A 25732-nucleotide genomic window follows, 5' to 3' on the forward strand; every position below is an offset into this window, starting at 1 on the left:
ATAACAGTGAGTCGCACCGGAAAGCATGTTCCTTCATTACCAGCACGCAGCCATTTACATGGACTCACACAGCCTTCCTGTGGGTGCTAGTGCCCACTAGAGCACCAAATGTGTTTGAGCTTAAAATAGTCCTCAACCAGTCCAAATCTAACTAGAGCCACGTGTGCAGCGTCCAGGTGCTGCACCCACCACCTCCCTGTGAGCCTCACGCTGAAAAATCCACTGGTTGGATATTATTATTTTTTTAAAAAGGCTCCACTAACAGACCTGTCATAATGACTCCCACGTACAGAGCTTTAAAATCGTGACAACAGTGGACTGTGAAAGCGATTGCTCTTCGACGATGAATTTTGGCATTAACAAGAAACACACTAATTTAACCTTGAGCCAAATGCTTCTTTTAAATATTGTGTCTCTTCAGCAGAAATGAATGGAACTGGTGCTTAGTGCCGAGTGCTACAGACGGGGTGAGGAGGTCACAAAAGTATTTAGACACTTTCATGGGATTTGCTGAGAGTAGGAAAAAACATCAAATTCATACAACCTTGTCCTCTGATCTTGAAAAGAAAGCAGAGCTTTCGTTTTTCAAAGATTTAATACATGGAGGGACTATAAAGACTGCACTTCACTCAGAAAACAAGCATGTCCCGCGTGCACGCCAACGTGCTGAGGCTGTACTGCTAGCACGCCTGGAACCAGTACGTAGTATGAAACAGACTCACATCATCATCATCCCAGCTGGGCTTTTCCTTTTTGGGGTTTGCTGGATGCGTACACTTTGTTTGAGGCTCACTGTGATGTCACCTTTGCACTGTGACAATCAAACATGGAGCATTTCTGCCTTTTTAAGAAAGACACTCGACTGTATCCCGATGAAAGCTGAACTGAAGCTGTGTTAAAGAAGTAATATGTCCTTGAATGTTTAAACTGGAGTCAGTTAATAAATCATTCAGTTACAATCTCTCACACACACACACACACACACACACACAAAACTCCTGCAGGAGCATTAAGTGCTTTTCTGTGTTGTTAAAAGGTCTGACCAACAAACGCACACGTGTACACACTTATACAGTGAGGAGAGGGCTGCACCAGCACGCTGCCGAATGAGAACTCCACTCCAGTCTCCACTTTAAAGGGCTCGGCGGACTCTGCATCATTTGATCGCACTTTTTCTGCACACGGATGGATGGATGGAGTGATGATGAACAGTGTTTACCGGAGACGCCGTTAGAAAAGGGGGGAGGGGGACTGGCGCAAACAGGAAAGAGAGACAGATAAAGCGCAAGAGCAGAGGAGAAGGCAACGATGAGCAGAGAAAAAGGCTAGATTTTCAAAAAGGTTTTTTTTCTGTGTTTCTTTTACAAAAAGGAGCCTCCCATAGCCCTTTGACTTTGACCACAGACAATTTTCCTTTAAAAACCTGATCTCTGTGCTGACAGACGCAGACAGGAATCTTCACTTTGTGTCATTCTTTTGTGGCTTTAGAAACGTGAAGACGGAGAGTCGAGCCTTCTTTTTTTTCCCCCCTCCTTCTTCTTCTTCTTCACATATTTTGTGTTTTTCTGTGTGGGTTCGAGTTCAGTGTGGTGGCTGTTGGCAGAATGCACTGTGCAAGATGTCTGAGACGAGCATTTGGGGAAGGGCGGTGGACCTGGATGCAGGGAAGGGGGGCGAGAGGAAACATCAGGTACTCAGCAGTCAGGGTAGATTTGAAATGAGAAGAATCTGCTCTGACCACCTGCTAGACAGACCCTCCTTAACAGGGGCTGAGGGCTTTCTTTTTTAAACTTGATATCAAAACAGCTGGGCTGATATCTCACAAACCTGAGCCTGGATCCCACTGAATCCAGCCAAGCTGTGTTTAGGACTCTAATCTTTGCTCACTTCCTCTGGTGGTTAGTTATAACACACCATCAATCCAGCAGCTGCTCATGAGGCAGATTACCCCCCCCCACCCACCCCTCCCCATGATGTGAACGCAGACATGAAGCAGTACAGGTTATTCTCTTACTAAGTCTCACTGTGCCTGTGGTGTAAGCAGACAGAGATGTTTAGGCTGGGTACAAGGATTTCTTGCGGTTTTCAAAAAAGGAAGGACATAAGCTTATAATACTTGTTTTTTTTGTTGTTGTTTTTTTTTGTTGTTGTTGGGTTTTTTTGTTTTGTTTTTTTGTTTTTGCTCCCAATTGTTTAAAACAACTTTGGAGCCAAAGTTCAGTCAGTCAATCAGTCCATTCACAAAAAGGCCAAAAAACAAACAAACAAGACAGGAAATTAAAAACATCGCTGTTATAACATAACATCATTTCCCTCTTCTCTTTTACAACAAAAAGATAGTGCAACTTTGAGATAACGTTTCTTTTGTGTTTTCAATGTTAAAACAAGTCATCCCCCCCTTTGTTTTGCTTCCTTGTGAACCTTGGCACTAAGATTTGGGTTTGTGAGTCTCTTGTTTCGTTGTGTTCTCTGTAAAGTCCTTGATTCTCAGTTCTCGCTTTGTGCACAGATCCCGGTCCAAAAACAGAAAAACAATGAAGAAAGAAGAAAACAACAAACCCCCCCAAAACTGATCCCTCCTCAGTTCCTGGGGACAGCGGCATCGCCGCCAGGGGGAGTGGGGGGGTGAAAGAGAAAACTGTTTCAATCTGTGCTAGCAGTGTGGTTCTTTCTTAAAATAAGGAGGAAAAAAAAAAGTCTGGACACAGTGCGTACATCCTGTCCCAGCAGTGCTAGCGCATGGATGAAATGAGATCAGTTGTTGGTTCCTCTCTTTGCTCGTTTCTGTAGCTAAAGTTGGTGTGTTTGTGCATGGGAGTGTGGAGAGAGGACGTGAGAGACAGAGCGATAAGAGAGACCCCGGCTTACAGGAGGTCTGGGGTGAACGAGAGACACAGATCTCAGTCTGGGGTGGGTTGCCCTACCTCTCCCCTCCCTGTTTCTTCACACCAAGTCCTCTGGTTGGCCGTCCTTGGCCTTGGCAGGTACAATTGTGCTTTCTGATTGGCTCTGCTGCTGGATTGTCCTACTCCCCAGCCCCCCCGGCCTCCCCACCCTCTGGTTATTGCTGTGCTGGTGTAGAAAGAATGCTGAGCCAGGGTAGTGGCCTATCACCTCGCTGTATGCTGGCGGGGGGCCCTCCATACGCCCGTGGCTGCTGGAGTTGGCGGCACTGATGCCCGAGTTACTGCTGGGCGGCCTCGGGCCACCGCCCCCCATCCCAGCCCCTCCTCCCCCTACCCCTCCTAGACTCCCGCCTCCTCCCATGTCGATCAAGTCACTGTCGTAGATGGTCCGGTTGGGCGGTGCCCTCACTGACTCGCGGTTCAGCTCCATCTGCTGCTCGGGGTCACGGAGCTGGAGGGTGCAGGGTCCCTGGTACGGCGGTGGTTCCTCCCCGTCCGACAGAGAGATGGTGGGCGGCAGGTCAATCTGATGCTGCAGGTAGGGGTAGGTGGGCTGGAAGCGGCTGAAGCGGTCACGCTGCATGAAGGAGGGAGCGGTGAAGCGATCCCTCGCCTGCGGAGCATATAACACCTGAGAGACAGAGCGAGACAGAGGAGTGAATGAGCTGGGACATGCACGAGGAGAGGACAAAGATAAAAGCTTGGCTGTGAGCTGGCTGGCATCAACAGGAACTCGATCAGTCTTAATACCAGTATCTTTCTGATACACATACAACGTGAAAATGACCAAACACTCAAACTGATGTTCAGTGCAATGAACTCAGAGTCACTGTTTGATCTACAAAACTTCTGTTTGAGCTTTTGGGAATAATTCAGCAGCTCATCGTTAAAAATCTTTTTTTTTTTTTAATCATTAAAATCATTTTCATGACCAGTCAGCCTTGTGAGTTAATGACACTGTAGCAGCAAAAACTACTTATCACGTCTGGCCTGCAATCCAAAATCCAAATCTATCAAACGAGCAATGAGGCTGGAAGCAACAAGTGTTTCTCATTTTATTTGTCAAGTGACTTATCTGTGATTATTCATCCATCCCAATTCATTACCTGTAATTTTTAGAGTCATACCCAGAGTCTATTAACAGTTCAGCAGTTCTGACCTTACCCTGTACACAGCCTTCATTTGTTTATTCTGTTTTGGTCACAGTGTAAACCAGTTATAGCCTCACAGCAAGTCACATGATGCTTTCTGCATAACAATCATTTCTGTATACGCTGATTTCACGCAAGCTTTTGCGTGGAGACGAGGCTCCGTACAGTGAAGTATGGTTACCATGCTGCATATTTAAAATGAATGATATCCTGGTGCAGCAACGGCACACGCCAGCGTGCCACCAATTAGCTGTGACAGACATTACAATGTAATTACAGTAAAGAGGAAGAAAGGAGCCTGCACTCAAACAGAAAAACATTCAGCACACCGGTTCATCCACCAGCTTTTGTCAGAGATCTTCACCTCAATTAACTCTTCAGACTCTGACGGCATGATCCATTTCTTCATTTCTCACATTTCTATCCAATTCCACACATTTCCACTGTGTCGAGTCATTATCAGAGGGAACCCATTTCAATTAGTGACTGCGGCTCTAATAGCCAACCCCCACTGACAAGGCAGTCTGGGTGGAGAGAACAACAGACGGGGGAGGGAGGGGGGTTTTTAGAGGATCAGGGCAATTGAAATGGAGAGACGGAGTGAGGGAAAGAGTGGAACTGAAAGGATTAAAAGGAAAGGCTACTGAGATAAGGAGAGAGAAAGAAAGAGCACAGAAATGAAAGGAGGAGAAGAAAGAGGCAGGGAGATAAAACGCGAGAAGGGAAAAAGAGCTGAAGGCAGAGAGAGAAAGGACAGAGACAGACAAATAGACAGACGGCAGGGGGAGAAAGGTGTGGAGCTGATAGAGGGAGCAGAGCGCAGCAGAGCGGGGCAGCTCTCAGACGTCTGTCTAGACAGTGTCAGGGGAGGTGTTGCTGATTAATGACGCACCAAAAACCATCCAACCCCCCGCCCTGCCACACAAACACTCAGTCAGCCCCCATCCCTGCATCCATCAGCCACCCACACTCAGTGGCTGCGTCTCCCTCTGCGTTCGTCTCTCCGTGGCCTTTTCCTTAGTTTCCGGGTCTCTCTGGGTGCACACGTCGTTTTTACGACTCTCTCTCTCTGCCGCATAAATACTGGGGCACTTTAAATCCGACTTGGTGCTACAAGCCAGTACAGACTGCCAAAGTGCATCCACACTTGCCAGCCAAAAACTTTCACACAGCCTCAATATACTATTATCTGCAACTAATCAATACTACCATGTGATTTTCCAGCAGTCTTTTAACCCAGCGCGTCTCTTCCGACCCTGACTCGGAAGCTCCTCCATCTGGCATCAACGCAATTAAGAGATCAGATCACCAGTCACAATGAGTATACTGGCATTTGTCTGTGCTTTTGTATTCACGAGTCTTTGTGAACATGCCAATTTTGATCTTGTTTTGGAGTACAGTGCCAGGCATACCCATTGCAACACAGTGTGTGAGCTCCAATTCCTGCACGATCAAATATTTACCAGCAAGCAAAAAAATGCACATATCAGGCTCTCTGGGCCCTGACTGAACCGCCAAACAACTCTACAAGGGCAAGCGCTGATAAATAAGCCAACAAAGACACAAAGAGAAGCTGAGAGGAAATGGATGTCTTTTATAACGGGGCGAGCAGAGCGTGGAGATTAGACAAAAGCCATCCCTGAGTGTGTTCAGGTCTCCTTTCTCTGTTTTATTCCTTTTAATTACCATTTTTACACACTGCACTTCTCTATACCAACTCTGAATGCCAAACTGTTAAATGCACTTTTATCATCTATGTTCTTTTCATTGCATTTTAGTTTGATAAAAAGGTATGAATTTTGGTGTTCTGTATTTGTTGTGTTTATTTGTAAGGGCTGCAGCTACTTGAAAATAAAATATTCAGCAGCAGAGAGCATCTGATTGTAAGCCTTTAAAGATCACTTGGTTTTTCCACAAGGACAAACACTGAATTAACCCATAACCAGAGCTGCCAACGAGGTTTTTAATAATATTTAAATTGCTTCCCTAAAAACGAGGCGAGAAACTAATTTAGCGTCCTAACCAAATGAACCAAGTCCAGGTGGTCACACTGTGATTCTGACTGAGATGCAGCTGCAATAAATGTGTCAGATTATCAAAATGTATTCAGCCATACGTTGCAGTTAACAATACCTCTACACTCTTCTACGCACTCTGCCTACAGACAAAATCTGTACTGAGGAAGGATACTGCGCTGGGCTGAATATTTGTTGACATCATCATTGCACTTTCATAGTTTTTTGTTTGTTTGGAGAGACCATCAGTGTAACTGTGTTCTTTTATTTTTTTTAAAAAGTGCTGTTTTATGCATTCATTGTTTCCTTATAGTTGCGATGCTGACAAGAGTCATTGTCTCCATTTAGTTCTTTATACCTTACTTTGTTAAAGGTTTGAGAATTTCTAAAAGCTCCTGCAATTCAAGGAAATTCCTGACAGAAAATGTGTCCAAGGATCACAACTGTTTCCAGATCCAATGCTCAGAGAGAAAAGACCAACAACCTTATCACAGTAACTTAACTGGTTAGAGGCTACACACTCAGGAGCCTGCAGACAGCCAAACTAGCAGAAATTTTAGTAAGAACTTGCTGAATCTACTGAAATTCAATATTTGTAAGTTTACATATAACAAGTGTAGACAAAGCAATACTCAGTTTCATTGTGGAAAAGTGAAGTTTCATTCAGCTGAGCACTCAGCTCCTATAACATGCGGCATTAGCTGAATGTGTTTATCGGGAGTCAGTGTGGTGGTCTTACCTCCGAGGCACCTTGCCGAGAGCCGCTGTCTGAAGGCCACAGGCACCCGTCCTGCACATGGAGACACAAACAAAGAGGAAGGCAAAGGTTCAAAAAGTCCCCGGGTGGGTTGAAGATTGTTGTGTTTGTGCTTCAGTGGGATGCTCAGGTTAGCAACAAAAACAACATATTACTAGAGATGCATAAACAGGACTGGTCCAGAATTTAAGATGAGAAAAATACATGTAAAAGAAAATGTAAAAATGGTGTCATCAGGTAGCCTGTCCAGGTGAGCAGCTCCCAATGTAACAAGAATATGAGTTGACCAAATATATGCCCAGATATCCAGTGCTGGATACTGAGGATGAGCTGGGGCTGGGCTCTAGGGATAAAATGTGTAATGCTTTAGAAGTCTGCAGTCATTACGGTTTGCTGTGTCTGAAAAGGATTTTGATGTGACACCATTAACAAACTTTCTTACTTCACAGCTAAAGAACAAAAAAAGGAGAAGAAAAAGAAGAAAGCATGAATTAAAAAAAACAAACAACAACAACAAAAAACCAAAAAGTAACAACTTAATGAGGACACAAAAGATGAAACAGCGGCACTGAGAAATGCCTGATGGCTTCAAACCCAAAATTCTGCCCTGTTTGAGAGCACAACAAAAGACAGAAGACTCCATTTTAAAAATAGGCAGGATTAAAGCTACAACAAATAAACACAACTGTCAAATAATTGCAGTTTCCCCTTCATCTACACTTGACTGGAGGATCTTTTCTCAGACAGCACAGTCAACAACATTTAGCTGGGGTTTTTTTGTTTTGTTTTAGGGGGAGCAACATGAGAAGCATAAACATGCATAAATACTGTTTATTCATGCATCTTTTAGGGGTAAAGGTCATCATTCAGTGGGCTTGTTGCTTTCTGATGTTGCTTTGTACCTCGCTTTGATTGAATGATACACAGCACAGAGTGGCAGGAGGAATCAAAAAGCAGAGCTTATTAGCTGAACACTAATATTCAAATTGTTGGTAACAGTACACCAAAGCTGACAAATCATTAGGCTGAATATGTTTATGGATCCATAATGCATCATGTTTTGAGCCTGAGTCTATTTCAACGCACATAAATAAACTGTGTGTGTGTGTGTGCATGTGTGTTTGTCCCAGAGTGTACATGTCAGTACAGGGGCAGAGCGGCTGCCGTCTAGACGGCGCTGTAGTGAATTAAACATCAAGACCTGACAGAGTCTGGCTCTGAAGAAACCAATTCAGCAAGTTCATCTAACAGACGCGCGCGAAGACGTTACCTCGCTGAAACTGGGACAGAAACTCAGACTGGGATAAAAGGATTCATTTAGCTCAGCACAGCTTTACTGGGAACATACTGGTAAGCTATGTTTGTCCTGCTGCAGAAATACAGAAATGTACTGTCACAATGAGTAGGCAGGGACATTCAGTGAGAACAGATGAACACACATGCGCGCGCACACACAGACACCAGTTTAGATCAAAATGTTACTGGCATGGATGCTGGGAGAACAGTGCCGTCTGAGCCACTCAGTACAAGCAACACAAACAAACAGTCTCTTTTTAGCTCTCCCTTTCTTTCTCTGTTTCTCAAACACCCACCCGCCCACAAACCCACCCACCCACCCACACTGACCTGTTGTAGGGCATGGTCATGCCTGCGGGCCTGGCTCTGCCTCGTTATGAAAGACCAGGTGGAGAGCTTGTAGTGGTTGAGCAGGCAGATGATCACCACCACCATCACAGTCATCACAACGATGATGATGATGATCTGAACAAACTCCAGTTCAGCTGCACAAACACATGGAAAGAGAGGAAGAGGATTAGCATCTAACTTTTAGAGATTAAAGGTACTTTAGCAGTTAATGACTACTCTTAATATCAAGTTATTTAAAAAGGAAAAAAAAAAAACACATCACGTGGTTTCCAGACAAATCTGCATCATCTCAAAAACACCCAATACATTTTCTAAGAGCACAAACAGACCGACAGAAATATTTAATTTTGTCCAATAAACACTTTAAAGCAATTCAAATTTAATCACATGTGGGGAAATAAGATTTGAGAATGTTTCACACACATCTTAAAAACTGCCTTCAAGTGAAAATCACATTATGTAGCAGAGATAGTGAACACCTCCAGGATTAGGATATTTGCAGGCCTTTTAAAGTCAGACAGGTTGAAATTTGACTGAACTACTTCAGTTTGAGAATCCTAAGAGTCACATTAATCATTCTTCGTCAAATCTGCACTGTTAAAAAGGCAGATTTAAAGCAAAGTGATAACAGGCCAGTTTCATAACTAAGATCATCTCTGCTGATGGAGATCATGCAAAATGAAGCCTCCAGGACACCCGGTAAGAGGACCAGTGATTTGAACCACGACTGAGCTGCTCTAATGTGTGTTCGCCAGCAGAGAGCAGCACAGGTCAATCTCCAAGTGGCTGAGTGTATGTGTGATTTACACGGTATATGAATATGTGTGTGTCTGTCTGAGGAATCTACAGAGAAAAGCTTCAAATCACAAAAAAGATGAGTGTTGAGACAGTGTGTGCCGTCTGTCCCAGAACACAGTGGTTCCTTTGTGGAGACACTGAATAACTGTGGTGTTCTGTTCTGTGACACACAGCCACACACACACACACACGAGCATCAGAGCTGATGTGGTATGACCTCCCAGATCAGGGCACCACCGGGAGACACAATGATCGCCGCTTTTCACTTACGTCTGCCTCCCATCTCTTGTTCATTGTATCATGCTCTCTTGCTCGTCTTTGAACCCTGTCTGCATCTCAGCTCACCTGCCATCACTTTCTCCAACTTTCCTCTAACCCTATCCATGCATCCTCCTCTCCCTCGCCTACACGCCTCTTCTTGCAGTCTTTCAACTCTTGTCTTTACCGATCTCTTTGCATTCTTCCCTCACCCACCATCATTCATTCCCTACATTTCCCTCATTCTTTGTCATCTCCTACTTTGGTTCTCTCCCTTCTTTCTCGTCCACCCCGTCTCTGCTCCCTGCCAGCCTCCCTGTCTGCAGTGTGACACTCTTTTGTTGTGTTGTTGGTTTGTTCTGAGTAGGAGTCTTGACCTTGTCCGGTGTTGGCACCCAGTCTGACCTCTGACTCACACGCTTGCTCACTGCTGGACATCCAGTACACTGTGCGTGTGTTCTGTATGAACAATGACACAATGTACGCTCTGCTATTTCAGCCACAATGCCTCAATTCTCAATGCTCTCCCCCCCCCCCCCAAAAAAAGCTCTATGCAATCTGAGGAGCACATTACCCATGATGCAACTGGACAGCTTTTGACATGGCAAGGGTAGACCAAGTGAAAAAAAAGTAAGCAGAGTGTTAAAATCCAAAAACAAGAAGAAATGGAAAGTAATCAGTAACAGAATATCTTGTGAATTCTTTGAAATTAAGAGCACAGAAGGAGACAACCAGAAATGAAAGAGAGCTAGTTAAAGCCAACCTATCTCAGGCTTGCCTGCCTAATAATCCTTCGTGGCTTATTTGTCTGCAATATGGTGGGTTAGAGTCAAAGCTGGGCTGAAATGCAAAACCCACCCAAACCTGCCTCTGCTTTACCACAGCAGCCACAGGGCGGGGCAGGAGTGAGAGGAACAAGGCCAACTAGAAAAAACCACAGTGAATGGGGGGTGGGGGTAAGAAAAACTGTGGGAAGGAATGAAACCTAAACCAGCAAAACCAACGAACATTAACCACCAAAGAGCAAAGAGGTGGGTACTGCAACCAACGGTGACAGAGAAGCTCCACAACTTCCCCTCTGAGATGAAAGTGAGGTGGTGAAGTGAGCTCAGATGAATTTAATAGTATAATTCAGCAAATTTACCTCATTAAACAGCCTTCTCAAACTATTTAATTGACAAATACAATAACAATCTTAGTGGAAAATCATGACCCACCCCTCTCACATCAGACATTTGAAACTAAGGTATTAAACTCTTGATCGCAGTGCGAGTCACCTAATATTTAACAGGCAAGAGTAAGGGGAGTGCTGAGAGTCGAGATGAAGGGTCGAAACTGGTGTTTAAAAAAAATCTCCTAGTAACATAACATCATGGAGGAAGCCTGTGGCAAGGAGCGACAATTCAAACCTTACTGCCCATCTCAGCTCGAAGACCTTGTATCATATTATACCAGTACAGCAGGAAACCTGGCCTACTTGTGGTTGTTAGTTTCCAAAAGTCAAATGGGTGGCAGAGCCTTCAGCTGTCAGGTGATCTCATATGGAACCAGCTCCCAGTATTCAAATTCTCCTTTTGGATAAAACCAACTTGTGTACCTCGCTCAGGGAACCTTCTCTGAGGTAGTTCTGCTGGAGGTCTCTGTTAAAAGGGAGTTCTTCCTCCTCACTGTCTTTAAGTGCTTGCTCATACCTCATTCTTGTTGTACCTTGCAATATAAAGCTGCCTGAAACTGGTGCTATATTAATACAGTTCAGTTGTACTGAGCCTTGTTGAAGTGTGGTGAACCCCTGCTTTAAATCATGGGGCAACATGAACATCTGTATCAATTCATTTAACTTCTGTCAAGGTATTTTATTCTAAACTACAGCTTCATTGTGGTACGAGGTTTCATACCAAGAATATATGTACAAGATTGAATAAAGTTAAGTAAAAAAAAAGAAAGAAAAAAAAAACAGAAGACACTCCCACTCCCCAGTTTGGGCGCATCAGCTCTCTGTGAAATAAAGCACGGTGTCAGAAAGTTAAGTTGTCGAGTTGCCTGCTTTACTTTGGAGCTTCATCCAGTTACCAGCCTGGGCCTGTGCATTCACCACAGCAGCCACAGGGAGGGGACGGAGGAGGCTTTCAATCAGAGAGAAGCATTCTGGGAAACCAAGTCGACCAGGCCCTCCTGTAAGCCAGCTGGATAAATATCACATACTCTGCCTTCTGCTGTTGTAAAAGCGGCACAAAGCCGACGCCTGACTCAAAGCTGGTGTACTTCTTCTGAAGTGCACAGGCGGGGATGTTTTCACAGCTCAAGTTCATGTTTTTACAGTTCAAGCAAAATAAAAAAGTACAGCGGCTGTAGTTAATGGCCTCTTCTCTAAACGCCAGGGAGGAAGGAAGCCAGAGGAGGAGTTGAGAAGAGAGGAAGGAAGTGCGGGGAGGAGAAAAGACTGGGGGGTGTCCTCTCTGAACCCAGTATCCACCCGAGTTCAGAGGCTCCAGAACAGAGCATACAGCACAGGCTCGCTCACAGGCCAGAGAACAGTGTGTGCTGGCAGTCTGCATTAACAGCACCAGCCTGATGTTATTACTACAGTAATCCACTTGTCAAAACAATATCAGCCCGGCGTCTGCAAAAACCCTTATTCCTTCAGCAGGATGAATCACTTGCATTACAAGCCAGCCGTCCTGTCGGTTTTTTTCCTGCTGCGGTGACGAGAGAGGCCATCGAGTTTATTCAAATCATGTCAAAGTGACCATGCTGCACAGCACCGAGCTTAACACATCTGTTCGGGCACTGGCTGTTTTTACACAGCACAGCTTTGTCGACAAAAGGGAAACATTAAATAAAAATATAAAAAAACCATACTGTACATACAAGTATACTTTGAGGGTGTTAAAAAAAGTAATTCAAAGCCAATTTTAAAGCAAGAATTCTCACTACCAGAAGGCAAGTAGAGTTTTTTTAAAAACATGCTTATGGCAGCAAATATAGCACAACTAATCTATATTCTACTGAAAAGGCCTCTCTGTCAAATGCTATAAATGTTAACTACATAAAGCTTAAAACAGTCTTCTTCAGGCTTTTGTTTTTTTTAACTGTAGCCAATTTCATGAGTCAGGAAGTGACTCAGAAGAAGATACAAATCAAGTAGGGCTTACAATAACAATTACGTCTATGAGAGGTCAAAGCTTTATCGTTTACGTTGAAGAACAAATGATTTTTTTTCTTAAAAAAAACAACTTTATTTTAACAGTGAACAGTAATGGGATGATGGGACATGAGGAAGGAGAGAAGGAATGATGTAGTTGGACTTGACATGAACCCAAACATAGAGGATTTCAGTACTTGGCAGATTCTGTGCTACAGGCAAAAAGCCAAACACTAAAAGAGAGGGTAAACAGCTTGGAGAGAGAGAGAGCACACACACACTAACCCAGTGACAGCGCTGTAACCTGTGTGTGTATGCATAGTGGATGGGGAGGGCAGCAGGAGGTCAGACAGTTCAGCTGACCTGTTGGTGAAAGAAGCTGTCAGATGCACAGCAGACAACTGCGCCACTATCAGTGGCCAACACTGCTTTAAGAATAGCGATGAATTATGTAAACCCTAACAAGATCAATTCGCTTTATTCCCCCAAAGAAATGGCTGCCCATGTCACAAATCCCTTTGTTTATTTGTTTGTTTTAAACCACAGTAAAAACATTGCTGCTGATGTGAACAGAGCCTGTTTCGTGCGTCTGTCTCTGTACAGTACACGGGATTAGACCGTTTCAATGCACACGTCTATGTCTATATAATGTGGCCCAACAACAGCGTGTATATACTGCTGATTCACTCCTGCTGGCAGCAAAAGTTAACACTGAGGCGAAAAAAATCACTTGCACGACTAATGAGGGTTTGCGGGCTTACCCTGTTGAGCCTTGAAATGAAAATCAGGCTAATGGCAATCTACAGAGACTGCACACGCTCAGATGGGGCCTCTAACATTGTTATTGCTCAATAAAAATAACATTTGAGCTCAGATGACCTTAGATGCTTCCGTGAGAAAAGTGGGCCTGGCTGGTTTCGTTTGCACAAAGGAGTAGTCTTTTGTCCAAAACCATGAGAATGTATTAAGATTTGAAGGTGGATGTACAGTGGGGCAAAAAAGTATTTAGTCAGCCACCGATTGTGCAAGTTCCCCCACTTAAAATGATGACAGAGGTCAGTAATTTGCACCAGAGGTACACTTCAGCTGTGAGAGACAGAATGTGAAAAAAAAATCCATGAATTCACATGGTAGGATTTGTAAAGAATTTATTCGTAAATCAGGGTGGAAAATAAGTATTTGGTCACCTCAAACAAGGAAAATCTCTGGCTCTCACAGACCTGTAACGTCCTCTGTAAGAAGCTTTTCTGTCCCCCACTCGTTACCTGTATGAATGGCACCTGTTTGAACTCATCATCTGTATAAAAGACACCTGTCCACAGCCTCAAACAGTCAGACTCCAAACTCCGCCATGGCCAAGACCAAAGAGCTTTCGAAGGACACCAGGAAAAGTATTGTAGACCTGCACCAGACTGGGAAGAGTGAATCTACAATAGGCAAGCAGCTTGGTGTGAAAAAATCAACTGTGGGAGCAATCATCAGAAAATGGAAGACATACAAGACCACTGATAATCTCCCTCGATCTGGGGCTCCACGCAAGATCTCATCCCGTGGGGTCAAAATGATCATGAGAACGGTGAGCAAAGATCCCAGAACCACACGGGGGGACCTGGTGAATGACCTGCAGAGAGCTGGGACCACAATAACAAAGGTCACCATCAGTAACACACTACAACGGCAGGGAATCAAATCCCGCAGTGCCAGACGTGTTCCGCTGCTGAAGCCAGTGCATGTCCAGGCCCGTCTGAAGTTTGCCAGAGAGCACATGGATGATACAGCAGAGGATTGGGAGAATGTCATGTGGTCAGATGAAACCAAAGTAGAACTTTTTGGTATAAACTCAACTCGTCGTGTTTGGAGGAAGAAGAATACTGAGTTGCATCCCAAGAACACCATACCTACTGTGAAGCATGGGGGTGGAAACATCATGCTATGGGGCTGTTTTTCTGCCAAGGGGACAGGACGACTGATCCGTGTTAAGGACAGAATGAATGGGGCCATGTATCGTGAGATTTTGAGCCAAAACCTCCTTCCATCAGTGAGAACTTTGAAGATGAAACGAGGCTGGGTCTTCCAACATGACAATGATCCAAAACACACCGCCCGGGCAACAAAGGAGTGGCTCCGTAAGAAGCATTTGAAAGTCCTGGAGTGGCCTAGCCAGTCTCCAGACCTCAACCCCATAGAAAATCTGTGGCGGGAGTTGAAAGTCCGTGTTGCTCGGCGACAGCCCCAAAACATCACTGCTCTCGAGAAGATCTGCATGGAGGAATGGGCCAAAATACCAGCTACTGTGTGTGCAAACCTGGTAAAGACCTATAGTAAACGTCTGACCTCTGTTATTGCCAACAAAGCTTATGTTACAAAGTATTGAGTTGTAGTTTTGTTATTGACCAAATACTTATTTTCCACCCTGATTTACAAATAAATTCTTTACAAATCCTACCATGTGGATTCATGGATTTTTTTTTCACATTCTGTCTCTCACAGTTGAAGTGTACCTCTGGTGCAAATTACTGACCTCTGTCATCATTTTAAGTGGGGGAACTTGCACAATCGGTGGCTGACTAAATACTTTTTTGCCCCACTGTATGCTGACGTCAGAGCCCGAGTGTGCAGGAGTGGCTCTCTAGCTGCTTGCTAATTTAGAGTAGTAGAGCAACTCCCAGCAGCAGAGAAAACTGCTTTTCTTTCTCATATAGCAGAGAGCTTCAGCTGCCATATGTCCTACCCTTGCAGCCAAGCGCTTTATGGAACGCACAAGAAAACGCAGCCTGGGGAGCCGACGGGACAGAAGACAACAGAGGGAAATGACATCAGGACCTCTGTCGATAAACTAGGTTTGTGAGGAAATCAAACTTGAGCAAAATGTGGAGGAAGTCTGCAAGTTCTTAACACACGCTAAGCTCATCAAGACCCTGCAGCTGGCTCATTTCCTCTGCAGTCATTTCCTGTTTCCTGCTGAACCCCAGATTTCAGTCGTGAAAAGAAAAATAAAATGAACGGTCTCACAGTTGCACCTGGCAATCAAAACTGCACTTGACTGTGAAACGCTGCGCAGCATTCTAAATGACTGCCTGCAGAAGTGCTGTGTCATTGTGCTGGTCCCAAATCCCAGTGTAGGCAAGCTGTGGGTTCTCATGTCTGGGCTGACAAGTGTGTATATCCATAAACGCGGAATGTGCGCTGTAACACACATGTGAAAGTGGAAAACAGGAGGAGATAAAAGTAAGACAGACAGACAGAGAGAGAGAAAAAAAAATGAAAGGACGCTCTCTATTCTAGTCTTTCTCCTGCTGCCCAGTTAGAGGCCTGCTGAGTTCACAGCCTGCTGCCCACCACATTGGGCCCACACACACACAGTTCTCCTTCGACACACACAAGCCAGTCTTCTGCCACTGCCGTTGCTATGGTAACCCTTGGGCACGGTGCCGTGATCAACAAGGCCCGGAGCTTCTGGGGCGCCATGGCAGCGACCTGGCTGGCGCACACACACACACACACACACACACACACACACACACACACACACACACACACACACACACACACACACACTGTGCAACAGAGACGGATAGAATGAGACAAGGAGGGAGAGGAAGCAAGTGCTCGCGCACCCCTTTGCCTCCCCTGGGAGATGTGCACGGTAACGTCTAGACGGCTGGCATCCGCCTGGCAGCAAGAGTCCACCACAGTAGGAGTGTGTATGTGTGTGTGTGATAAAGCATGAAGCAGATATCAGCCTAGTTACAGCCCCCCACTACAATCAGTCTCTCCATGGAAATAAATGAACTAGTTTAGTGCTGCTTAACCCCGAGGAGAGGGGGGCCTGTTGTGTGTGTGTGTGTGTGTGTGTGTGTGTGCGCGCGCGCGCGCGCGCGCTTGTGGATACTTTAGCCCATTAGACGGGTATCTAGGAGTCAGAAAAAGAGATGGAGACAGTGAGGAAAGGGAAAGGAGAGAAGGAAGTGTGTGTTGGAGAAGGAGGGAGATACAAAAAGAGAGGCAGGGGTGTCAGACTTGCTATGTGGACTGAGGGCAACAAGAGAACAAACAATTACAGCTCTGTCTCTTTTCTCCACTTCATCTTTCCTCCATCTCCCTCTATCTTTTTTCCTCTTTATCTGACCTACCCTTCTTCTCTTGAACGTACAGCGCGGGGGAATTCAGACAACTCGTCTATGCTGCAGCGCTCAGACTAAATAGGATTACAAAGCAGGAAGCGTCCAACCTGTCCACAGTTACAGTATACACTCGAAGAACCGTCATGTTGGCTTGGAAAAGAAACAGTACGAGTTATGAAACAGGACTGATCTAAAATCTACTTTATTTAAAGGCGAAAAGTAAGACACTACTCTTACCTCCACAAATGATGGCCAAATACAAAAATAACAGAAATGTGAGAAACGTCTTTCTCAGTTCCATGTAAGTCAAACTTTATCTTTATAGCTGAATCTCTGCAGAAATCATGGTGACATGAAGTGAAGGGGAACTCTTTGCGTTAACGTATGCATATACGTTAACATCCTTCCTTAAATTGCTTTGCTTATTAGCCATCATAACATTCAAAGACAAACACAAAGACATAATGATAAATGCATTTTCAATGTAACTTTTCAAAAACTTTCAAAGTCATTTGAAAATGCTTACAGCTCAGACACACACACACACACACACACACACACGCGCACACACACACACACGCGCGCACACACACACACACACCTCTTGCCTCCTACCATCAACTCATTTCCATCCTGTGTGCACCCACATAACTTTCTTATTTTGTGTCACAGCTAAATGTTCCTTGAAGACGGCCCAAGTCTGATTATTGCTGATGCAGGCCCTAACAATGAGACCTGATGCTGAGGCAGCAATAAATCTCTACTTTAGTTCCAGAAAAGGACCAGCGTAGCCATATCATCTCTATCTGCATGAATATAACATGAACAAAGATAGGGGGGGGAAGAGGGGCTCTGGGATAACATATCATGAATATTACAACATAGTCTAATATTATCAATATTCCAACGCTGTAATATTCATGAATGGCAGTAAAGCAGAGAAGAGGCCCGTGTTAAAGAATTCATCCGTTTGCTGAAATGTCACTTTGCACAAGCTTGCCTGCAGTCCGAGCTGGCCTGCATTCTCTCAGGTGCGTGTCTGCATGTGTGTACATTATCATAACCAGACAGACAGGATAGCGTCTAGACACCTTCAACCCCCACCCCTGTGTCATAAAGCCAGACTTGCCTTGACTCTCAGAGTGATTGAACCAGACTGCAGGGTTAATGTCAGGATTTAAGTGAGTGTGTGCAACTGTGAGTCTGTGTGTATTGACTGAGGTCAGCTGGGATCAGCGTGAGTAGATGTGGGGCGAGCAAATGAAAATACATTCTAAATAGAACAGAAATGCTCGCGTGAATTGTATGTGTGTGTGTTACTAGACCTGTGGGGAACCAAACTCTGTTCACACAGTCACATGGTTGGGTGGTCCTCCATGAAGACTCGGGTATAAACACTTGAGTTCAGCTCTTTGCTTGTCTCGCACTGAGAGATCATTATTGTAATTACAGCAATTGCTTTAAAAGAAAGACAGCCTTCTTTAAAATGAAGAAGTGGGAAGGCCATTCTATTCTTTTTGAGCATGCTTGTTGCAGGCATGTTGTTAACAAATGACCAAAAGACAGACAGTGAAAGCAATTTGGCTGAGCATGCAACAACAGGGTGGAAACAAAGCCCTGCAAGCACCCTCACCTAGCCAAAGGCACAAGTGATCGAAGCACTGTGATAACAGTGAAGGATATGGTTACAGTGAGGCTCATAGTGGTTCACCAAGCAGGGTTAACCAACAGGCCGTAACAACCTAGAGCATACAAGAAGGCTGTGGTAATGTCCTTCAACCTCGAAGCGGAGTTTTGACAGTCACTGGCAATGAAGGCCGCTGTTAGCCTCATCGCCATAAAACATACACGCCATTGTGGTCACACAGTCAGAGGAAACACACTAGTGGGCTGTTGTGACACTAATATTAGAGAAAAAAAATTGGACAACAGGACAGACAATTACACATATGACCCAAGGACAAACTGGCAAACAGACAGCTGTGGTACTGATATGATGTACCATTCTTTCACAGATCCTATTGAAACAATAACAGGCTGGACCAATAAACCATGAAAAGCTGCAAACTACTAAACTCTACGTACTGTGGGGGATCATTGAAGAGTGACATATCCTCTGTGGCACAGAGAACAAACAAACAAAAAAAGCAGATTCAAATACACCGAGGAGCTACACTGGGAGTCGACACCTTCCTTTAAAGCCATGAATTAGTACACAAACATACAGATAGACTTTTTAAATCCTTTTTAAATGTGAGCTGAAAAGTGTGGAGTACAAAGGAAGCTGCCTTCGTCCATTACTGTTACTTGCCTTAAATAAGGCCAAGATTTCTACGTATGCAGATGACTCAACACTATATGTCAGAATTTAAAAAGAATGAAAGAGTTTTGAATTTGGGGCTGCAATCATCAAATAACTGTGTAAGGACCAATAATTTGGTCCAAATACAAACTGCATAATATTTGGTCCAATTAGAAAGAATTTACTTTTAAAGCTATACATAAATGGCATGCTTCACAATTCCACAAGAACTGATATCATCTCATCTCAAATCCAGTTCCACGTGAAGCTTCTGGATGTCAGAAATACTCACCAATTCACTAAATATGTATTAACCCAATGAAGTTATATAGTAGGGAGGAACTAATAAGCTTGGGGGTGAGAACCAGAAAAAAACAAAACAAACAACAACAATAAAAAAAACGCAGGGAAGTCTACAAGTATCACCAGGAATACTGTGAGCTGGAATGTTTTCACTGGATTTGTCGACAAGAAGAATATAAACTGTTGAAGCACTAAACTGAAAACAACTCAAAGCTCAAAAAATAAAAATGCTAGTCTCAACATAAATGGAGAGTTGACACACACACACACACACACACACACACACACACTGACTCTTATTAGCCAAAGGCAGCTCAGCCAGCCATCCAGACACATAGATCTTTGTCAACTTAGCAGGGGGGTTATGAAAATTATTCTGCAGTGTTCGTTTCTCTGCAGGTCAACATCACAGGTTGGCTGAAGCTAAAGGCGAGAAAAGGTAAAAATCATTCTCAGGTCTGGGTGAACTGAACAAGGGAGAGAAAAAAGAAGAAGAACAAGAAAGTACTAGTAAATAGCTGGGAGAGTGGAACAGAGGCAGGGAGAGAATTGGAGAAAGATAAAGACAAAATAAGACAGAGATTGGACACAGAGAGGAGAAGGGAGCGGAGGGAGCAGAGAGGACAGACAAGACCAGAGGAAGTGACAGAGGTGCGGGGAGAATACGGTAAAGATGGGCAGATGTTAAAGGGAGACAAACAACAAAGCATGGCGTCTCTGAGACTGAACAACAAAACAGCGGAGTGGTGGAAAAAAACAGAACGAGATGGGAGAGGGGTGGAGGAGGAAGAAACGAGTGGGCTTTCATCAGTCTGTCTGTGCGTGCGTCCTGGCACGTGTTCATATGAAAAAACAGACATCTCCTCCTGCTACCACACAGGGGAGGTAGATATAATGTCTAACTTTTGAGTATGGGTAGCAGACACCTCCCAGACACAGGCTCCAAACTCTGTGGCTGCTGTGATCAGCCAAAAGGAGACGGCAGGGGATGCTGTGGGTGGAACTCAGGAAGCCCTGGGAGACATGGGGAACATCTAGACTGCAGTTGCATTGTCTGCTGGGGCTACACAAACACACGGGGTCCAAATGGTACGTGCAGAATGATTGTGTAATGCACATGGTTGTACCTCAAAAGGAACCTTTCAACACTACATGGTCAGATCTATATGGACAACTCATCATCACACCCATTAGGTATCAATGCAGATGCCGTTCCAAAAACAACATGCTGCCGTAACACGCTACACTTCTGTTTTCAGACTTCCCCACCAGACTGCAGAACGTGACTTCTAGGATTGGCTTCTAGGATTTGACTCTGAACATATCTCCATTTTATACCAAAGAAAGCTGGTAAAGTCACAGTTCTGTGCAGGCTAGTTTAGTTCTCCATGGTCAGTGTTGGGAAGGTTACTTTTAAAATGTATTCCATTACAGAATACAGATTACATGCCCCAAAATGTATTCTGTAACGTATTTCGTTACGTTACTCAATGACAGTAACGTATTCTGAATACTTTGGATTACTTAATATATTATCATGCTGTTTACAACTACGTGAATGTACTATTGCTGTGTGATTTATTAATATTACTGAAGGTCCGCGACTCCGAACTGTAGTAGAGGGACCTCTGACTAATACGGCGGGGTCCCTGTCGGCACGTAGCCGAAAAATAGCTTTACTTTGTTGTGTGGGTCAACTTTTCTTGCGAGAGACAGAGAGAGGCGTTGAAAGACTGCTCCAACGGAACTTATTGTTTTCGGAGGAAAACACGAACACAGTGTACAGTCGAGTCTTAATAGCTTACTTACAACTGGGCTCGTCAGGCACTCTTCTTGGCTGAAGTGGTTATTATTATATTTAGATGCTTCCAGCTCCCGTTTTTCCTCGATGACAACTCGTACCTTTCCACTCCCCTTTTTCTCCCTCCTCGCGCTCACAGACCCATAACGTGTATGGCAGTCCATTCTCCCTGCAACACGGACTACAATGCCCATGATGCTACATTCTTTACGGTGTGTTCACACTAGAGCTGGGCGATATATCGAGTTTTTAAAACATATCGATATATTTTTATACGAGATATAAGATGTGACAATATCCTTTATATCGATATAGTCTATGTTACGTTATAATTATAGTTGTGGAGCCGCAAGTTTGCCTCTCTTTCGTCCACTTTTGTCTCTACGCAACGTTACTCCGCCTCGCCTTCACTGAAGACAACTCCCCCTCCTCCCCCATCGCTTCACGTGCAGGCAGCGACAAGACGGACACGGCAAATCTCCGTTAACGAGTTACTGCGCATCGCCCCATGCGTGGGGCTGGACGGCGTCAACGTGCTAACGAGCTAAACATGCTAACGAGCTAACAGCGCTAACCCTAAAATCCTTTCATTCTCTCAAAAGTTGACAGCGCGCCTTATGTATGAATTCTGGTTGTGCTTGATGGCCGCGAACCGATTTTATGTGGTACACGGCGCTCAGCAATCTGTCAAAAATGTTTGAGTACGACTTTGGTAAGCTACGGAGCTGCACCGCTTAATAGATTGTCGGCGCATTACGGCTACCGAGGAGCTTCGCGGAGTGATACGTACTGTGCATCAACGTAATATTACCGTATTGTGTGTGTATAAGGACCATAAATGGCACCTGTAAGAGAGGTGGTTATGAAGCGGATTTCAAACTCCAGGCTATCAGTCACACAGTAAAACTTGGGAACAGAGCAGCTGTGAAATCTGTCTTTGTTATTACGCTCAGCGTCTTTTAGTTTACATTTTGACTGCACAATTGTGAGCTCTTTGTTTAGCACAAAAACAACCTTGTTTTCTTTTATTTATGGAGCATTATTATTTAATGAATTCTCATAATTTAATTTTGAGTAATTTTTCATGTACATCTGTGCTGTATGTTAATAAAAGTGCCTGTGTGACATCTGGGACACAGCTTTGACTAACAACTCTCTTTTTGTTCTTACTTTATGGCTTAAAAAAAAAAAAAAATCGAGATATATATCTTATATCGCCATCCAGCTAAAAAATATCGAGATATGAATTTTGGGTCATATCGCCCAGCCCTAGTTCACACCGAACGCGAACAGCGAACACCGAAGCTATGCTTGTAGCATTCTGCCTGTTAGCTTAGCACAACAACAAAGAAAAGGCGCTCTCTCACCCAGGAAACACACAGTCGCAGAGAGAGAGAGAGAGCGTCGCCCTGTAACCATGGCAACCGTAACGCTGCCGCCTGGAACAACAGAACACAGCTGTCAAACAAAACCCAAACAGTCCTGACCCGCGACAATATGAAACAGGAAAGTACCGCAGTGTAATCCATTTATTTCAACAAAGTAACTGTATTCTGAATACCACCTTTTTAAACGGTAACTGTAACGGAAAACAGTTACTCATATTTTGTATTTTAAATACGTAACGGCGGTACATGTATTCCGTTACTCCCCAACACTGTCCATGGTTAACTAGGTAAACTATTCCCTTAGGGTCCCAATTTTCTCTTTCGACATGTCAAATGTTCTAGAAGTTCTTGCCATAAAGACAAAAAATAAATATGGTTGCATCAAAGGAATATTTTCATCCATGTGCTTTTCCTTATTGCCTATCATATTGACGCTGTTACAATGACAGTGTAACAGTGTTACCCTCCTCTAAGCTTTATGAGGTCTGCAAAAGAACAAAACCTCTGGACCAAAATGTTAGAATTCAGCCAGCTCCAAATGCTCCTTTTTTCTATTCTTTGATCAGTATGATGTCATAATGTGGGGCTATCCGTATCAGGGTCATCTCATGGAAGAAAAAAAAAGCTCTGTGAGCACAGGGAACATAATTTCTCTTGGTTGCAGGAGGCAGCGGATCAAGAGAAAGTTGCCTTAAAGTTGAAACTGCTTGTTTCTGACAGCAGATGAGCTGCCAACCATGTCACAAAACATCACCACACTGCATGTTTAATGTGACAGACTGCGTCTCAGACTAGAATCAAACCAGCAAACTTACTTGCCAAGCAAAAGTGTTAACCACTACAGTATGAAGGTCCCTACATGTTCTACTTGGTCAAAGTAATACCTGAAATTGCTAAAGTAACTTTGAGGAACACAAGATGCAAAAATGTGCAAATATCAGGATTTGTTTTTCCTCTGTGTCCATTCAATATGTGAATTTTTGGTTGGAGGAAAAAAAACAAACAACAGAAGACAATGCCGCTTTTTTGCTGTTAACGTATGTTATCACATACTTTAGTCCACAATCACTGGGATTTCTTGAACTTTTTCCAGTTCTCACACTCTTTACTTATCTACAATCAAAATTTCAACTGAAATGAATTAAGAAATCTTCCTACTTGAAACCAGGTGGAAAACTAAACAGAAAAAAAATGATTTCAAACACTGATAAGTAACCATTGTGAGAACCTATTTCACACCTCACCAAGAGAACCACATACTTTAAAAAGAAAGAGAAACAAAACCTGAGTAGACCTGCTAGAATGTGAATTAAAACAAGGACCATCTTCAAAAGACAAACAGCCTCCTCCTCTCATGTGTAATTACACCCCGTCTGTTTGTAATAACTCAGTTTAATCTGCACCGTCCCCCCCACACGTCCGCCTGCAAATCATAACTGGTTTCCATTTTGGAAAAAGATGGCTTCTCAACACCAGCATATGCTTGCGTGGCATTTTATTCTGCTATGACTCACTGTCATACTGGCTGTCTCTCTGCTGAGATGGACTGTCTCTCTCACTCTCTATTTTTGTTTCTCCTCTCTCTCTCATTATGTCTGTCTCTTCTCTTCTTTCCGTCACCCTCCTCTTACACTCCTCAAGCCTGTATTTACCCATGTGTTCCTGTCCTCTTTTAATCCGTCTATGCTTTCCTTTTCATCACTTATCGCTCTCCTCCTCTTCTGTCTCTTTCAGCCTCCTCTCTGTATCCCACCTCTTCCCAGTCTATTCTCTCTCTCTATCTATATATACACTTTTGTCATCATTTCTGCCTCCCTCTCTCGTATCCCACCTCCTCTATGTGTCCTACCTTCCCTCCCACTTTTTCCTCCTTTCCCACTCCCTCCGACTCACAGATGAAGGGGTGTAAACATGTCTTCCACATGCGGTCTCATTGTGCCAAGCCAACAGAGCAAAACAACCACGCTTAAGTTGCTCAATAGGCTTCACCATATGACTAGCGCCTCCTCCCTCCTTTGCTCCTATTTCTTTTCTTCACCCCCCCTTGGATTGAGATGCTTAACAACCATGAAGCAATGCCTAGCAGGCAGGATTAGGCAGGAGCGATAGACGGAAAAGAGGAAGGAAGAGAGAGTTAGAGACCAGAAAGAAAGATAAAGTCGGTGAAAGTGAGACAGGAATAACGAGAAGTGAGAGACAGAGGGAAGTGAAGGGGGTGGGAGGGGGATATGAGGTGGAAAAAAAAAAAGCAAGATTAATGAAAGTTTCGGGTGGAAAAAAAAGTCGTATCAAAAAAAAGTTTTTTTTTCCACCCTCACTGGAACACTTGCCCATGACCGCAGGGTGAACTTCGGTGCGGTGCTGAGCAACAGCTGCCGACAACAGAGGAAACTACAAAAAAAGAAAAGATGCTGCAGAAGAAGTAGAGGCAGGGAGGCTGGCGTAGCGCATTGTAGGGAGAGTGCAGCGTAGACCCATTCTCTAGCTAATGGTGGTGGTGGTTTGGAGATGGGCACGATGTTTTAGTCTTGTTGTGGGGGGAATTTGGGTATAAATAGACCCAAGGCTACAGGGGTAGGGGTGAGATGGGGAAGGTGGGGAGAACGAAGCGATTCAAACAGAGGGGAAGATAGTTATGTGTGGAGAGCAGCTCGTGTCTTGCTAAAAGGAAATAAAACAGCGGTCCTCTGGGCAAAAGACCAAGCCAAGATGCTGCAGCGTTATAGTGCAGCCATACCTCAGTGGCTCGCAGCTTCACTTTACTCACATCGGAGAAGGAACGGCAAGAAGTTAAAGGCTCACTTCATCACACACCGAGCGTTTCTTCTTCAGTCATGTGTTTATACACCACTCTGTTTTTAATCATCTATTAATCTCTGGCTCTCTTTCACAGCATGTCTGTGACCTGTCTTCCTCCCCTCACCCCCAACCAGTCACGGCACATGGCCACCCGTACCCGAGCCTCGTTCCGTCTGAGGTTTCTTCCTGTTGAAACTGAGTTTTTCCTTCCCACAGTCGCCAAAGTGCTTGCTCCTAGGGGGTCATATGATTGTTCGGTTTTTCTCTGTATCCATTATTGTAGGATCTACTGTACAATATAAAGCGCCTTGAGGCGACTGTTGTTGTGATTTGGCGCTATA

General features: G+C 44.2%; 1 protein-coding gene across 3 annotated transcripts in view; it reads right to left on the reverse strand.

Annotated features, from left to right (window-relative positions):
- Positions 1 to 1970: 1970 nt before the first annotated feature.
- Positions 1971 to 25732, reverse strand: part of LOC147318421 (low-density lipoprotein receptor class A domain-containing protein 4-like) — a 270845-nt gene continuing 247083 nt past the window's right edge. For all 3 annotated transcript variants that reach the window (XM_086310349.1, XM_086310350.1, XM_086310351.1), the window contains 3 exons: positions 8456 to 8610; positions 6812 to 6862; positions 1971 to 3537 (listed from right to left, as the gene is read on the reverse strand). In XM_086310349.1, coding sequence (XP_086166475.1) covers positions 2944 to 3537; positions 6812 to 6862; positions 8456 to 8610 — 800 coding nt within the window. In that variant the 3' untranslated portion in view covers positions 1971 to 2943. The remainder of the gene's footprint in view (positions 3538 to 6811; positions 6863 to 8455; positions 8611 to 25732) is intronic.

Source organism: Aulonocara sp. 'chitande type north' Nkhata Bay, linkage group LG11, assembly GCF_057382095.1.
Source record: "Aulonocara sp. 'chitande type north' Nkhata Bay isolate Kocher_YH1m ecotype deep benthic linkage group LG11, A_spYH_male_GT1.1, whole genome shotgun sequence".
Lineage (NCBI taxonomy): Eukaryota > Metazoa > Chordata > Actinopteri > Cichliformes > Cichlidae > Aulonocara > Aulonocara sp. 'chitande type north' Nkhata Bay.